This window comes from Anabrus simplex, chromosome 3 (assembly GCF_040414725.1).
Source record: "Anabrus simplex isolate iqAnaSimp1 chromosome 3, ASM4041472v1, whole genome shotgun sequence".
NCBI classification, from domain to species: domain Eukaryota; kingdom Metazoa; phylum Arthropoda; class Insecta; order Orthoptera; family Tettigoniidae; genus Anabrus; species Anabrus simplex.
Genome location: NC_090267.1, coordinates 291,610,442 through 291,622,717, shown reverse-complemented (window position 1 = coordinate 291,622,717; position 12,276 = coordinate 291,610,442). Strand labels below are relative to the sequence as shown.

Genomic DNA, 12,276 nt, shown 5'->3' with positions numbered 1-12,276 from the left:
AACACTGCTGTGAAGATTGTGTAGTTATAAGTTATTGCAGTGTAGTTGTCTCATGGGTGCTCCTTCTGCTTACCAGTTATAGTATTGAATATACTGTAGTCATGTAAAGTAGGCCTAGATGACGGGTCATGCATTTCAATGGGGGAAGATGTGCCAGGAATTAATCATTACTTAAGTATATTCTATAATATATCATTGTACTTATTCCATGAAGTGACAAAAAAGTCTCAAAGCACCAGGAATATCAGTATCAACACCGTTTCTCCTTATTCATACCCTGTATTTGTATGAATATGAATAAAGATTCCTGTCTGCTCTCATGTTTTATCATCATTTGAATAAAGAACAAATTACAAGGCCACCAAAATGAATATTCTGCATGTCATGATGAAGTGTTGTGTTAAAAGAAGTCATAATCACGATCTTATCAACACATCATAATTTCAAACACCTGCGGTCATCCTCTGTCTTTTGCATCTAAGTTAGGAGTATACTCACTACAACACACTGTCACTCATAAATTACGAAGATGAGGCTGCATGGAAAGTTTTCTTGTACACCAGAACGTTCCTTTTGAAGCCTTCAATGTAAATGTAAGAAAACTTTTCACTCTGTCCAAGTTTTTGTTACATTTAACTAAGTTGACACTGAAAAGTATGGCTTAATTCTTAAGAAGCCTCCAATGTAATACAGACTGGTGTTAAATACTTGCCAGCATTGAAAGTGAAAGGTATTTTCAAAACAGCACATTTAGAACGTTAAATACATATACCCCATTCCAGCAAGCACTAATTTGTCATCAGAAATCTGATCTTAGAAAGCCTGCCCAATGGCCATGATCATTAACCCTCTACTGCATGAATTATTTTTTCTTTCCGTAGGCACAAGTAGGTCGGCAATGTCTTTGAGATTGAGCCAGAAGTACTCCTAAAGCCTGTGGTAATGTGATGGGGAGGGCCCACGTAAAATAAACAGTGGTTGGTACACGTGGATGTTAACGGGGTTGTAGGGCTGTTTTGTTATCTGTTATGTAAAAGAAAAGAAGGCATCACTGGTATATGTGTTTGGTTGACTGTACAGTTGAAGATGTGCCATAAAACTACCTCTGTCCACAATCTCTATCCATTTACACAGGTGAAAAGTTATATGTTGCCTGAAGGCATGAAGGCATTAAGTCTATAAGATATGACACAGTGGTTAGCCAGTTTGAGTCCTGTTGAGGGGAAAATGTTCATCATCAGAATGTTGGCTGGCACAATAGGAGAGGCGGTAGTGTATAATTTCTAATAACTAGATTGCGTGCCAAAAGCCTGGATTCACTTCCAAACCTCTCTGCAGTATTCATTTGGAGTGAGGGCAGATGGGTACTGTAAGCTTTGAGCAGACCCCTTGGTGTTATTCCACAGGATCAGGCTATGTGCCAACACCAGGTTTCACCTCTCCCTACCTCATCATCATCATCATCATCATCATCTCACATTCAGATGTGCAGGTCGCCCATAGGGGTCAAATAAGAAGACCTGCACCAAGCGAGCCGAACTTGTCTTCGAACACTCCTACCACTAAAAGGCATACACTAAATAGATAATAAATAATAATCATTGGTAAAAGTCTGCTTCCTTCTCAAAAATTTGTTCTCATTTTATCAAGCGTTGTAACCTATTAAACAGAAGTTAAATATTGAGAACTTCTTGTTGAAGGTGAAGGGGTAGCATGTCTACCTCTAATGCAGAGACCCCAGCCAACTGTTTGAAGGCTGCATTCATCTTCACCCCAAACTCAACATACAGAGTCATAGAATTCATACTAGCAATCCTGCTAATATATTACCAGTCCTTATTCCAAAAATTTTTAGGGAAATAATGGTCACAGGGCATATGTCATAATATGGAAAAACAGACTTGCAAATTGTCCCACAGAACCAGACTATAGTCAGAGAATATTATAGAAAGCAAATTTTGCAAGTTTTCAAGAAGGCTATGAATGGTTGCTCCAATCTAGCTCTCTATGGACATTGTAATGCAAGATGGGACAAAGGCAAGTATTTAGTTGATAAAAATAGACAATGCTAGCCAGAAAATGTTCCCTATTTGAATGTTTAGATTATGTGGCATATCTACTGGATTGTGTATTTGGCAAACCAGATCATGCAGTAGGAAACAGTTAGTTGTCACCATTCTGGAAAAATGGAAAAGTATCAACCAAAACTATACCACTATAGAGCTTTATTGTTCAAATACTTTTAGGGGTGAGAAACTCATGGAGAGCTGCAACAACTGATAAAGGAATCTTAGCAGTGGCAGCTCATGCTAGAATTCAACTGTGTTCTTCAAATTTTAAGGAAGTAAGTGAATAAACAGTAAATAAACCCACAAAAATCTGTAATTTATAGTCCTGACTCACTGATACAAAAAGAAGACCATATGTCGCTGATTACCACATCTATGAGGAGTCATATTTATTGTGCAAGGGGGAGTGTGACTCTGTGACTCTAATAACATAAGTGATTTATTGCGATATAATGCATATAGCATGCTTATACACTGTATTTATACTCCTGTGTGACTTAACTTCTCTCCAGAATTTCTGTGTACAGTGATGCAACTACTTCCTTTTGAGCCTTGTCAGTGTCTTGTTTAAAATTGCACATAGAACGAAAGAATAACATTCTGGTCTGTTAGAAAGAATTACCAGTGTGTTACAGCACATTAGCACATAAGAAGCATCCACCACTCAATCTTGGACAAGAAGGATGAATGAAGTTACTGGTGAAACTCTGTTGAAACAGTTCTGGAATCAGCTAGAGGCCTTGATCACACCAGTTTTGTGTTAAAATTATTTAATGTAGACCTCTTTTACTTTCAGGTTTTGGGAAGCAGTGCAGGAAGTTAAGGCTCTACCCCAAAAAGATGTGCAGGACAGAGTGAATGAAATTTGGGCAGAATTCCTTGCACCAGATGCTAGCTGTCCAATAAATGTTGACTCTCAATCATACGAAGTTACCAAAAAAAATATGGAATTGCCTGATCGATGGAGTTTTGATGTAGCTGCGGTACAGTATTAAGAACAAATTCTGCATGATTATCATTTCCTTCAATTGCTGACTTATTTTGAAGTCTGTTCAATTTCTTCTTCATTTGTTTTTCCAGGCACATGTTTATCACTTAATGAAGAGTGATAGTTACTCACGGTACTTAAGATCAGAAATGTACAAAGAATTTCTTAATGGATCCAAGAAAAAGGTAATATGTAGATTTAAGATCATTATTAGAATAAGATTGATCTACTGCTTTATTACAGATGTTCTTCTCTTGGAGAAACTATTTTGAATATTGGGCTATATACTATCCTTGTTGTTAGAGAAGGAAGTTACTGTATTTTTTCACTCAGCACTGATTTATTAATTACAGTTTAACTTAATACATTCTGTCAATACATTATATCATGGTTCCCAAGATGTGTGTATCACGATAAGGTTGTTGTCTTGTGCCTACTCGGTGGTTAGAAATAATAAAATGGTAACATTTGCATAGGCTTAATATCTTTTAGTAATAAGTGGAATTCTGTGGGATATTGTTAATTCTTTTTCATATTTACTGTCTTATGTACTCTATTAGGGAGCCCAGTAAATACATATTAATGAATATATGGGGAAAATCACGCAAGCTTTTCTACAGTCGGCATAATGCTTTCTCTTCATTACTTTCTTTGAACCAAATCATTGTTCTTGACTTTGGCAGAATATTCAGATGATGATGATGGTGATGCTTGTTGTTTAATGGGGCCTAACATCGAAGGTCATCGGCCCTGAGAATATTCAGAAAGTAACATTTCTGGTGCATTGTTTTCTATTTCATGAAGCTTATTGCTGTCTTTCCCATTAGGACAGTGAAATTAAATACAACATACCATATTTACTTGAATCTAATGTGCACTTTTCAGCCATATTTAGTCTCTTCTTACAGTAATAATCCAAATATTAGCATCTTATGGTTTATTTAAGGCACTGTTATTTGTATGTGCTGGTTCCTTAATTCATAATATGAAGGATTCTCAGAAAACGATGGTTAAAATGGTATAATCTATGACAAAGCATGTTCAGTTGACTGCTGGCACTACACATGATGCTGAATTTGCATGATATGCTGAAATAAAATGTACATCACACAGGATGCAGTATTTATCCAGGATGAGCTTATACTGCGCGCTCAAACCATTCAATGTTTTCATTGAGGTGGTATGAGATATTGCTTACTGCAAGACAATAGTAGGTCATCTGCACACCTGCAACTCCTCAACACATTACTTTGCCACAATATGCCACTGCAATGTCAGTGATCTTCTTATGAACTCTGTACATTAGTTCTAAATATTCAACTGTTCAGATCTAGCCTCTTTATCACACACTTTTATTATTTTGCAATTTTATTGCGACTATTACTACGAATAATTTCAGCACGCTTTCTGTTACTTGACTGTGACATAATATATGACTCATCCACTGGCAAAGAGTGACTGATTTCTTGGTACACAGTATAGGGATTTAAACTTTACTGTCTGAGGAAGATCCAAGGTCGTTTTAGCAATCCAAGGCCCAAAATGACCTCTGTGCAAAATTGAAAATGTGGTTCAACATGATGGATTACATGATCCACTGCAAAAGTAAATTAATTTCCATCAGTCCTAAACAGGAAGATTCTGGAGAAATAAAAGCAGTGATAATAAAGGATCAAGATGAAGTTTTGCTCACCAATCTCTAATATCCTTTGTTCTTTGAAATGATGGCTATCATTGTATTCATTTTTTGTAATCGATAGTACATTTGATTTAAATCCATTGTTTGCATATTATATTTGCTTCAGATTATTTGTATTTTCTGTTAACAATGCACTTACATATATTTTTTTTTTTGCTAGTTGCTTTTTTGTCGCACCGACACAGATAGGTCTTATGGCGATGATGGGACAGGAAAGGGCTAGGAGTGGGAAGGAAGCGGCCATGGCCTTAATTAAGGTACAGCTCCAGCATTTGCCTGGTGTGAAAATGGGAAACCACGGAAAACCATTTTCAGGGCTGCCGACAGTGGGGTTCGAACCTACTATCTCCCGAATACTGCTTACATATATTCGATGGCGCTAAGATGAGATGAGATGAGGATAGTAGTAAGCAGATAACCATAGCCTTAATTAGGGTACAGTCCCAGCATTTGCCTAATGTGAAAATTAGAAACTTCACAGAAATATCTTCAGGTCTACTAAAGATGGGGTTTGAACCCACCATCTCCAGAATGCAATCTTTCAGGATGATGACCCACATTACATTGCCAACACACCCAGTCAAATTTCTTTGTATTTGTGATTAAAACAATAAGATTCCTAAATCGATTTCTCCCATTTCCTTTATTTCAGTCACAATACTGTAATATAAGGTATTATTCTGTATCAGGGAATAATGTACAATAATGGCATGTTGAGTAGTGAATTTGCCCCTTAGGTGTTGGCACTGGTGGAGATTTTTGTTTTAAGAGGAAGGATAACTGGACAACCATCTTCTCCCAACACAAATCAAAAGGGAAATGGAAGAGGTCTTACACTTCAAAGAATGGAGGTATCAGCAAAAGAAAGGGAAGGGGCAGGAAGGGCGTGAAAATGAAAGACTCCCTAGGCATTGCAAACCTAATACGATCAGGGCTGGAAGAGAACAAGAGTTGACCACAGGAGGTCGGATAGGAAAGATGAAAGTGAGGAGCCTGGCACAAGTAAGTGGAAGCAATACCAGACTCACCTTGGGAACCGTGTTTGCCAGCCCATGGTCCCAAGTTTAGAGTCTCTCGTCTCCCTTTTAGTTGCCTTTTGTGACAGGCAGGAGATCTCATGGATGTATTCTGTAGCCCTCACCCATGAGGGTTTTGCCCTTCAGTTCTCAATCAGAGTATCTTAGGAATTCTAGTATGGGAGGGAGTTTCAATAGCACCAATGCATTGTGGCAAAAAATGTCATTCAGCCTTTTACCCCAGTCAAGCCCCAAACTGAACCTGAGTGCTCTGTCTATAAATTTTGGAAGATAGCCTTAAAGGAAAATTAATATAGTTATGTGATTGCTTTCATGACTGTTCTGTGTGTGTTTCAGACATCGGTGAAAGGAATCAGATCGATAGTCTCTTTCTCTGCTCGCAAGGAAACTGCTGCCTCGTAGTGTGTGTGTCGTAGTGAGATACTTGATTTGTAAGGTAAGCACTCCAAGTGGTGGTGGAGGGCTTAGCTGGTGTTGGTGGGAACATCATGAACAGCTCCATAGAAGTGGTGGTTGGTCTCCTGCTGCTGATTTCTTGTGGACATAGTCACCTTTCTTTCATTTCATGTGCTTTTTGGTTGGAAGTTAAGTGCTCCAATAAGCACAGTGAGATTGCAGTGAGAGAACTTGAAATTACACAGCACCCATCAAGACTGATGATACTCAGTTTTCATTGCATCCATATTTGTTTGATTGCATTGACACAACAAATAATACCATAGATTAATTAAAAATAGTCTTGTAGTATGTAATTTATTGTCTGAATGTTCCCAGACCCTATGAAAGATACTTTATCCAGAACACTGAGTGGATTATTGTTGATTTGGACTCATTTGTCAATTTTCTGCTCCATGCTTTCACCAAACTGAATGGACACTGATACATTATGTATATAAATAAAATCTTGACAGAATTATAAATGTCGTTTCTACAAACGATAAAGATTTTGAGATTTTGCAATACATATCAGAATTTCTTACTTTAATATGTGGGTGGATTACTATTTTATAATTTATATATCTTTCATAACTTCTTGGAAGTCTGCCTTTCGCTGTGTTATTATTGATATTATTTTCTAGGAATTACTGGTAAAACTAAAAAGTCTGACAGACCCTCATTTTTTCTTTAAATATTCTCACATTTTCCTCTGAAAGTATCTGCAGCATTGAAAAATTACATTTTTCTGAACTTACAAGTGAGAAAATACTCAAACATTTGCAGATATACAATAAATAAATTTTATAATGTATAAGTTCTCAAACAAAATAATTTATACATGGCTAGATAGTTCTTGGGTACCACTGATATTGGTACCATACCAAGAGGGACCAGCATCTAGGTACTTTTCGTGTAGATCTCAAGAGCAATTTTGTCATTATTATAATTAGTTTTGTGTTTCCGGTAATTGTTAATGACGTGGAGTGAAGAACAATGATATGAACAAACATTATGGGACAATGGAGTAAAATTAAAAAGAATTGTTAGGCATGCATGGTTCAGAAGTTACCCTTTGCTCACTATGGTATATTACACGAGGAAGTCTTAGTACCTTTTTCTTGGGTGTTGGAGACCTGATCATTCCCTTTAGCTAAGCTAAGTTATAGCTTAACGTACCACACATTCTCAATTCAAGTTTACTTACTGACAAGTGTCCAGTCCCTTTTCACTTCTTCGTCTATGCACTGATGACACTGCTTTGAAGATCTGCTGGAATCCAGTGTACCAACACAGTTATACTAATGGTTTATAAATAACATTGATATTAGCTTAGTCACCTGGCTGTGAGTTCTGTAATTCATTGCTTGGATGCAAAGTAAACTTTCAGTTATACTGTTCTGTGAGCATAATTTCTTTATTATTTAATTTATTATTTATCCTTTATTCTTATTTCTTTTCTTTTCTGCATTTCTTACATCCTTTTATAGCTCTGTATTTTTTTCAGGCAGACTCACCAGGAATTGTTTAACTATGTTTGCCATTTGTACAATGTCTTAGGTATCACCTGTGAAGGTGGGTATGGACGCATTTGTGGAACTGTGAATGAGGAAAGTGCTTTGAACTTTTCCTGGAATTAATTAAGGGAAAACCCAAGGAAAACTTCTCAAAATGACCTCTAAGTGTTACTAAAACACAGTGTATCAGTTATATATCTAATGCACTTTTTTTTTCTTGCTTTACGTCGCACCGATACAGATAGGTCTTATGGTGACGATGGGACAGAAAGGGATTAGGAATGGGAAGGAAGCGGCCGTGGCCTTAATTAAGGTACAGCCCCAGCATTTACCTGGTGTGAAAATAGGAAACCATGGAAAACCATGCACTTTTCTGAGCTCTGCCTGTTAGTATATGTATTCTAGGGTTGTGGTATCTACAATGCCGGTGTTGTCACCGGCAACATACAGAAAAATAGAAATTAGGTATTTTCCTTATTATATAATTTGTTTATTCTATCAACGAAAAAGGCAAAAAAGAGACAGAGGATAGACAGATGGAATTAAATTAAAGCATCTCGCCACCAATTATTTTACAAGATAATCAAAACAATAATCACACAGGGACTAATAGATTCTTGGACATTGATCAGTTAAAATTTATTTCAATACTTGATAGTACAAAATATGGTGAGTATGATATGGCTTTCCCAGAACATAAATGTAATGCATTACTTAACCATTATTGGCAATATTTCAACAGGATGTGCTCTAAAAGTGAACTTTATTATCTATATTGGTGTCCTGAATTTCAAAATAAACATATTTACAAGTTTCATCAAGATAAGATGCGACTAGCAGATACTTTGCCACAAGTGAAAATGCTTAGTGAACTGATTTTGACATTTCCTGCGGGTAGCACTTCATCAGAAAGCTTGTTTTCAGCTCTCTGGAGAATTTGAATTCATCTGCGCTGTACATAAGGTCAGAACAGGCTATCTGCTCCCTCTGTATTATCAATGGAAAAATTGCTTTGGGAATTTCAGAATACTCATCATTTGGAGACTGTTATTGATGTGTTTTTGGAAAAGGATAGATGATACAATTGAAGTACAAGTAGGCGCTACACAACTTCTAGCAGTTCTTCAGTTGTACTTTCAGGTAATTTTTTCCACATTTATTATTACTATTCTTATAATACTATACATTGTATATTGTATTAGGAAAACAAAATTCCTCGTTAAACATTAGTAGAATGCTCACAAGAACTTCATCCTTTCTTTGACTGTATCCGTTTCAAATCGGTAAAACCCACAAAATTTCCATGTCATGCCACGCCACTGGTGTGTTCTAATCCCCGGAAGTGGATACGAGCCCATTGATGACCTGTATATATCGTATGTAATTCTACTTCCTTCAGATGTGAATAATCAAAAAGTAGAATATTATCTACAGTACAAAAAATAAAGTACACTGGATCACAGACACTCTGGAAAAGGAGCAGTGGAAAAGGAGGTTAATGTAGCCAAGCACGTTTTATTTCTTTGGTGAACTATTCATCAACTCCTCTTCAGTAAGGTTTTATGAACTTTAAACTGTGCATGCCCCAGCCAATGTTATTATTAATGCATTATAAACTGAAAGCAGCTGTTCATGGTCCTGATTAACATCAAATTGGAGATGTACACAAAGACATGGTGACGACATGAAAAGGAATACTTGTTTCTGTGATCTGAGCCTGTTGGAAGTTCTGAAGATGAATTATTACCAGCCATTTATTTGTGCTCCTAATCATTTCTTTCTTTCATCTGCATTTGCTTCAGTGGCTTTGACCTATAGTGTACTGTACCTTCAACACCATGATGGGTCTTACACAAAGTTCTTTGTTCATTTGCTAGAATGAATTGCATCGACTAGATGTACAGACTGGAAAAGATGTGAATTCATATTTTTATGATTGACTCTCAAATGTGCAGGGAGCAGTGTAGAGCCATAAACAAGGGAAAGTATAAAATTATATTACAAATGATTGGTCAAAATCACCAGTTTATTGTAGTTAATTAAAATTCATTTATGACTTGGACATTATTCCTTAACAGTACATACTATAAAACATCACCATCTCTTCTAATGATCCAAACTCTTTCATAAGCAAAATTATTTATATAGTTATGTTTAGAAGTGTGTATGAACATGAAAATACATACAGTATTCTGCACAGTTATTTTTTCTGTTCATCCTTCCTGCTTGCTACATACAGTTGTATGATATGTGTCGCATATTGTTAAGACTTATCTTATGATGGAAGCCATGAATGACAAGTCTCAACAGAATGGATCTTAGTGGTTGACTATCTCTCCAGTTCAGTGAATGTTTCAACAACAAGATTGTTAGATCAACATACTAGTAAAATAATATCATGTTGCTGAAAAGAATGATCAGAATAATAAGAAAATGAACAGGAATATGCAGACCTAATAGAATGTTTGAATCATCATCTGATATTTCAATGAGAGAAGAGGCAGATTGTAGGGAGAGTGTTGTACCTTGGAATGTTTGTACCTTGGAACGATTGCATTATCTTTGATCTTAGTAAACATTCTTTGGATCAGTTGAGTTGAGTTCATTACTTTGCCACCCTGGGCTAACTTCTACAAAGGTTACATTTTTGTTCTACCTAATCTATAAAAAGAAATTCATGTTTTTTTCTGAAATGGCTACATCATGTGCCTTGGAACCTGTTATACCTTGGAATATGTTTCAAGGTACAATAGGTGTTCCAAGGTACATTACAAGGTACGTTATGTTCTTTTAGATGTTATTTTGAAACATTGTCTTGTTCTTATTCTGTATTCACCTGAATCCAACTCAGTATTGATAGATCTAGACCCACTAATCTGAAGTTGTCTACAGATCTTGATTTTCTCTTGATCAAAACAGACGTCCTCTCGTATCACCACAAATTATCAGGCCCTACCCTACAGCTGAAGAGAGGAACCCAGGGAGCATCAGGGGAAGAGGAAAGAGAAGTCAACAATCCCAACAGTTACTCCTAACTTGTCCATTATGAAAGAAAATAATGAATCTGAAACTTCGACTGCAAAGAAAAGGACTGAAAGGAATATTTTCCATTTAGAAGAGGAACCTGATTTTGTGTCTAGTGGTAGTGAAGCAGATTATGCAGCTGATCTGCTGGAAGAACAGCAAGAGGTTGGCTTTGCATTAGCCCTACACTTTGATCACCCATGTCTTCCAGGAGAAAAAAGTCTTTTGTACATTATGTTGGTTGGTAAAATACATGAATATGAGAAATGTTGTTCTGAGTGTAATTTCAGTTGTTAAAGAGACAGGGTAACACTAAAAACTTCATCTTTGACAAGGATACACTATATGATGTTCCTGAAGAAGACGTCATAATGCCTCAGCCTAATGTCCCTGATGGCACTCAGCGACAAAAGGAACAGATGCACTTTGAAATAGATTTCATAACTTCCAGGTATGACATTCACTGAAACAAATCTGTGTTTGATTGTGCTGCTGCTATTATCAGTTTCCTCCTCTACACATTCATCTACCTTTTCCTTGGAATTACTTAAAGTACTACCCTTCAGCACGTGCCCACTACGCAGCATCATGTCTTTCTCCTCTTGGTCAGCCATGCTACCCCCAAAATCAAACACACAAGAAAAATATACTTGTGGATACACAACAGTTACCCCCCCCCCCCAAATACTGATTGTAGCTGTTCTATACAAGTACTTAATGGTTTACGAGCTCCACGCTTGTGGCAACAATATGTGACGTACCCACTCTGCCCACAGATGTGTGACAAAATTACGACGTGGCAGGTCACCTTAATATTAATATAAATAAATGACATCTCATTGTTTCTCCATAAACAATATTCTATGGGTGCCAGCCTTCAAGCTTATGGCTTGAAATTGATAGTTGATAATTAATAATAATAATAATAATAATAATAATAATAATAATAATAACAACAATAACACGTAATGAGACTCTAAAACCCATTAAGTACACTAACTTGGAAGTTAAGGATCATTAATAATAATTTCAGAAAATGCAAATTAAAACAGCTATTTATTAGGATGAAAAAAATGACGTAACGGTGTATTAACGGAATCTGAACTTATGGAAGCAAAAGAAAAATTGAATGAAATAAACTCTAAGAACATGAATTGTAACGCGTAGACTTGCCGTAATTTATGACATTAGCTCACCATTTGTAGACTCTTATATGGATACGATCTATGTAGTAGCTGATGATTATAGAGAGAATACACTTGTATTCTTCCGTATTACCGAAATGTAGCATAACTAAATTCATAACAAAATATCTTCTGCCCTATACCAGTCAAAACCGATCTCCCGTTGATTTTACCTCTCGTCATTGAGATATCAGGTCCCAATGAGAGTAACTTTTGAGTAGTACACTACTCAGATGCTAAGCGAACTAAGTTAAGATCTTCTCCGATGTGCAGACGTAGAATCGTCGTAAGAGTTTCCTTCCAAGAGTGTCTGAGTGAGAGTC

General features: G+C 36.5%; 1 protein-coding gene across 1 annotated transcript in view; it reads left to right on the top strand.

Annotated features, from left to right (window-relative positions):
* Positions 1–8,221, top strand: part of RSG7 (Regulator of G-protein signaling 7) — a 157,566-nt gene extending 149,345 nt beyond the window's left edge. Inside the window, exons 11-13 of the mRNA XM_067143099.2 lie at positions 2,866–3,052; positions 3,150–3,242; positions 6,130–8,221. Of these exons, the coding sequence (XP_066999200.1) occupies positions 2,866–3,052; positions 3,150–3,242; positions 6,130–6,195 (346 nt within the window). The 3' untranslated portion in view covers positions 6,196–8,221. The remainder of the gene's footprint in view (positions 1–2,865; positions 3,053–3,149; positions 3,243–6,129) is intronic.
* Positions 8,222–12,276: the final 4,055 nt, after the last annotated feature.